This window comes from Gossypium hirsutum, chromosome D02 (assembly GCF_007990345.1).
Source record: "Gossypium hirsutum isolate 1008001.06 chromosome D02, Gossypium_hirsutum_v2.1, whole genome shotgun sequence".
Taxonomy (NCBI): Eukaryota; Viridiplantae; Streptophyta; class Magnoliopsida; order Malvales; family Malvaceae; genus Gossypium; species Gossypium hirsutum.
Window position 1 is genome coordinate 8,678,693 of NC_053438.1, and position 5,047 is coordinate 8,683,739.

A 5,047-nucleotide genomic window follows, 5' to 3' on the forward strand; every position below is an offset into this window, starting at 1 on the left:
ATGATTGATTTGAGTAAGAGAGTGTGTGTGTGTGTCTCGCGTTGTTTATCGCGCCCACTAATCATTCCAATCGGACGAAGGCTTCTGCCGTCGCGCGCTGTTATTTTTTATTATTACTTTTTTGTTCATTTTGAAAGAATCGTACCCATCTAATGGCCTCATCATCAGGTTTGGACGCAGGGCCTAGAACAGTGGCGTAATTAGCGAGCGTTGCCTCCACGTCCTTTGCTTAAATGATCTTTCACTTTTTACTTAGCTTTTCTTGTTTGTAGTATAATATACTTTCATGACAACTATTTTACCATCTTTATTACCTTTCAAAATAGCTTAAATATTGTAAAATCAAGAATATCAATATTATCTATGTTTATTATATGTCATGTATGCTTTGCATTGTAATTTGATATTATATATTTATGTAGTTAAAACTTCATCTGATTTTGAAATAATGGAATATTTAAATTTATAATATTGTAAAAACATTTGTTCAATTTAGTTTAGAAATTTTAAATATATGATAAATTAATATATTTTAATTTAATTTTTATAACATAAATTTACCGGATTACTCTTATTAATTAAAAATTAATTTTAACAGTTTCTTTTGTTATTTCATTTTTCTTGCATGTAATTTGTAAGTGTATTTATATATTTAAATCATGCATATTGAAGAGTGAGAGAACAAATTTCATTTGATTTTTGCATGAATAGTGTATTATATATTTGATGAAAGCCTAAGCTTTAGGCAATGATACATACCCTTACACTTGAAGAAACGAAAAAAAAAAACATCAATTCCTATAGATTCAATCTCCCAGAAAATGGCGTATCAGAAGGTCAAGAAGCTGTTGGTGACATGAATGTTGGAATAAGAGGCGGGCGTTAAGCAGCCTTTGTTGATTGAGATTTTGTAAGATAGCTTCCACCTTAGTTTCTTCTTCCCTTAACTGCTGCTGCCTCAGGGCGCTTGTCTCTTCCCTCTTCAATGCTACCTCTTCTTGAAGTTTTTCCATTTCAGCCACAATTGAGCTACACTGCATCCTACCAGCAGTTTTTGAAACATCAAGTTATTTTTTTTTTCAGAAGACTGTACATAATTTAGCATTTAATTCTTTTTTTAACAATAATTAGTATACAAATTTTTTTCTAAGATATTAAACGAACCGTGTTTGTTGTCTGACTCTGATCATTCCCATCTTCGCTCTCATGCGCTTGCGGAATCTCTTTGGAAAAAAAAAATCATGAATTAATCATTCAACTAAACTAATAAAGGCATAGATCAAAATAGGAAATGATAATTACCTTTTCCTTCCTTTTTGATGATTTCTTCCATTTCGCCTTCGTTATTAAATAAATCATTCTCTTCATATTGTCGAATTTGCTGGGAATTTAGTAAGTAAAAATTTCCTTTTCCTTTTACTTTTCCTTTGCCATATACAAGAAGTAGACCTCCTTTTATAGACATCTTTAGTAAATGGGATAGGGTCTCCCCATGCTTACGCGCTAAAGAATTGGGCCCACTAATCGTCCATGAAAGGCCTTTACCTCGACCTCTACCTCTTCCACTTATCTTTTTAACCTGTAAATTGCTATACATTTTCCGTTAACACCAATTAAACTTTTTTTATTATCTATAATATAATATATAAGAGCAGCGTTTAGAAAAAAAATTGAACCAATGGGAATACCCTTTACTGCTCATCATATATTAAATTAATTTTAAAAATAATTTTAATTTAATTTAAAATTATTAATTTAAAAAGTTGTACAACTTTAAAAAATAAATTTATTAATTAAATAGAACTCTAAGTATAAAAAACGTTAAAATTAGTCTATTTCCCTCTTTTCATATATATATAATAGCATTTACCACTAATTTTGTCTATATTTATAAGTTTTTAAATAGTTTTATAATTATGCAAAATTGTTGAAAGATGGATGCAAAGTTTGGGAAAGTACATTGATGTGATTGTAGATGTTAATAAAAAAAGTAGAGAAAGACAAAGAGGGATAAGAAAAGACGGGGAAAAAAAGACAATGAAACTAAACGGAAAGAAAGAAAGAAAGGGAAGGAAAGGAAAGGAAAGGGAGGAAAAATTATGCTTTTTGTGTTTATATATTTTTACATATTAATAAATTTTTTGTGTAATTTTTATTGTATTCATATTATTTTTTCTTTTATCACTTTGTTATATATCAATTTATGTTCTTTTTGAAAAAAACTTAGCATAAAATTAGAAAAGAAAATTAGTAATCATGAAGAAACTAAGAAAAAAAGGGATAAAATTAACCTGAACTAATGAGCTTGCTCTATAAATTTGTTCCTACGTCCTTCACCTTCATTGATTAGATGTTAAAATAGAAGAGTTCAGCAAATGGATCATCCTATTCAGTATGAAGCCATTATTGCAAATAGATATCACCAATTAATTTTAAAAAATAAACTAATATTCAAGGATTTATATATAGAGTTTCATCGGTTCTCAACCCTTATTTAACTAATTCACTCTAAATATTATATCTCTTTCGACTCCTTCAAAATAAATACTAAAAAAATCCTCTCAAATTCATAACATGAAAATTAAAAAAAAATACCAAAACGAAAGAAAGAAAAGCATGTGTTAATGAGCATAATATTGCAAACATCTTGAAAATGATCAATCTATGTCATCCATTTTGTGTTTGCGATCATGGTAAGTGGCTGTGGTTAGAGCATGGCCATTTCAAATAGATATTGGAAGTGGAAATTTAGATGAGCAATTATTTCATATTTTGCAACATAATTAACTCCACAGTTTCTATTTTTTTTAATTCTATTTTGTATTGACAATATCATATTTATATTTTTTTTAATAATTTATAATTACACAATTATTCAACGACCGATGAAAAGCTCGAAAAAGCTACATGGAGGCAATTAGACCTGATCATGAACCGAGCCACTTGTCCAAGCTCGAAGGGGGTTTAGACAAAAATATAAACTCGAAAAATAAATTTGGATAAAAAAATAATGCTCATTTTCTAAACGAGTCGGGCCTTCGATAAGATTTTTTGACCTAGGCCCGACCTAAAATTACCTATTTTTTTCATGTTTTTGTTTTTCTGCTATTTTGTTATTATTATTTGGATATCGTATGACTCTTGTTTTATTGTTAATTTTGCTACTATTTTAGAGGAATTTACTTGCTAAGTTGCAACTATCATAATATTATTTAAGTATAAAGACTTTTTAAATATATTTTCAATTTGTTAGGAAATATTTATGTTAATATTTTTAGTATATTTGATGTATTATAATTTTAAAATTATTTTTATATAAAAATTTAATACAAATGGCCTAGGCTCAAGTTTAAATTTTTTTTTATCTAGGTCAAGTTTAAGTAAAATTTTAAGTTCATTTTAAGTAAAATTTAAACTTAAAAAATATCTAAATATAACGATCTCCTCGGTCCCACCTGACCATTATCAAATCTAGAGGCCGTCAACGTGGGGCCTTTTTTTTTTTTTTTTTACTTTGTAACGTGGGAGGAAAAGGATGGAAGAATAGAAGTAGAGACAGACAAAGGGGAGATGATAACGTGTGTTGGTTATTACTTGATTGAGTAGGGGCAGGCTGAACAAAAAGAGAGATGAAAAGAGAAGGAACTAAAGTGGAAAGAAAGAGTGGCTTTTCGTATTTATTTACTTTTTACATATTAAAATTTTTTAATGTATTTTTATTTTATTTTTATTTTTTTTCTCGTTTTTGTGTTATATCTTAATTTAATTTATTTTCTAAGACATAACAGTATAGAAAAATTATTTAAATAATTTATCTTCGTGGTCTAATTTAGAGAACAATTATTTAATAATTTATTTTATGTTATTTTATTCTCAAATGATATATTTAGATGGATTCGTCCCGGGTTTAACTCGTAAATTGATTTAAGATTTACAGTTGATCAATTATAAAAAAAGTTAAAAATTAAATAATTTGAATAATTATTTTTTTCTTTAATTTAAAATTATATATTTAAAAGATTTGATAGGCATATCCTTTCACAAGTCAATTTAAGATTTGTTCTTGATTTACTTATAATTTTTGTTTATTTAGATGGGATTAATATTTCATTCATTAGCATTTTTAGTTGAATTTAAATTTGTTTAAGAGGAAAAAGCTAAAAATTAAGAGAAAAAATTTGATTTGTCATTATCCTATTGGAAAGGGATAGAGATGACGCGGAATTACAGTTTCATACAATCTCTTCTCATTTTTTTTTATTCAACAAGCAGTTTTAAAAAATTGTCACATGTCTTTTTTTTTAATATTAAACTATACCCTTATAAGACGTTTGATAATCTCCTAACCTTACTTGTGGAGTAAAACTTCATTGACAGTGTATCAAATATTTTTTCTTAAAATGATTATTTATATTTCACTTTTGGCTCAATTAAGAACATTAAGTATTCACATTTGGCCAAAAAAAGTTTTTTTAAAAAATTTTAAATGATATATTTAAAATTTAACTAGTTATTTGAAAATCCTTATCCAACCCTAAGTAAATAATCAATTAAAATATCATAATTTTGAAAAATCAAGTAATTATAGTTTATTAAAATTTATTTTGAAATTAATTATTAAATAAAATTGATAGAAAATTAAAAATTCTCTGCGCAGGGAGATACAATAATAGTATAATAAAATTCTGATAAATAAATATTTGAAAATTTGAGAGTATATTAAAGAATGTATTTGACAAAATGTAATTACATTATAATTCTTTATGTCATATTTATAGTATAAATTGTAATTAAACAATTATATAAATTTAAAAAAAATATTATAAAAATGATCAATAATACTTGATAATGAAAATTTATAAGCAAGTAACAAAACTTACAATCAAATCATCTTATATAATATGTTAATTCAAAAAAATTGACAATATAATTAGTAACCAAGATAAGAAAATATTAATGTCTCGTACAATTCTATCTAATTGCTCTTGTGTTCCATATTTATTGACTCATACTCTCTTTAACATTAAAAACATACTTATTGTCAACA

At 26.1% G+C, this 5,047-nt stretch overlaps 1 protein-coding gene across 2 annotated transcripts; it reads right to left on the reverse strand.

Moving 5' to 3' along the window:
• Positions 1–692: 692 nt before the first annotated feature.
• LOC107908369 (uncharacterized) lies at positions 693–1,429 on the reverse strand. 2 transcript variants are annotated; one of them, XM_016835546.2, is made up of 3 exons: positions 1,303–1,429; positions 1,165–1,223; positions 693–1,041 (listed from the first exon to the last, which is right to left on the reverse strand). In XM_016835546.2, the coding sequence occupies exons 1-3, from the start codon at positions 1,366–1,368 to the stop codon at positions 807–809; spliced, it is 360 nt and encodes a 119-aa protein (XP_016691035.1). In that variant the 5' UTR covers positions 1,369–1,429; the 3' UTR covers positions 693–806. The 2 variants fall into 2 exon arrangements, with proteins under 2 accessions (XP_016691035.1, XP_016691036.1); XM_016835547.2 differs by having other exon boundaries at positions 693–1,034; positions 1,303–1,415.
• Between the last annotated feature and the right edge of the window lie 3,618 nt (positions 1,430–5,047).

What these genes read in the sequence shown, in the direction of transcription:
- LOC107908369 (XM_016835546.2), bottom strand. Translation starts at nt 1,368, where the DNA reads ATGAAGAGAATGATTTATTTAATAACGAAGGCGAAATGGAAGAAATCA. An exon ending in CATCAAAAAGGAAGGAAAAG is followed by an intron (nt 1,224 to 1,302) that starts GTAATTATCATT and finishes TTTTTTCCAAAG; the next exon opens with AGATTCCGCAAGCGCATGAG. An exon ending in AGAGTCAGACAACAAACACG is followed by an intron (nt 1,042 to 1,164) that starts GTTCGTTTAATA and finishes AACTGCTGGTAG; the next exon opens with GATGCAGTGTAGCTCAATTG.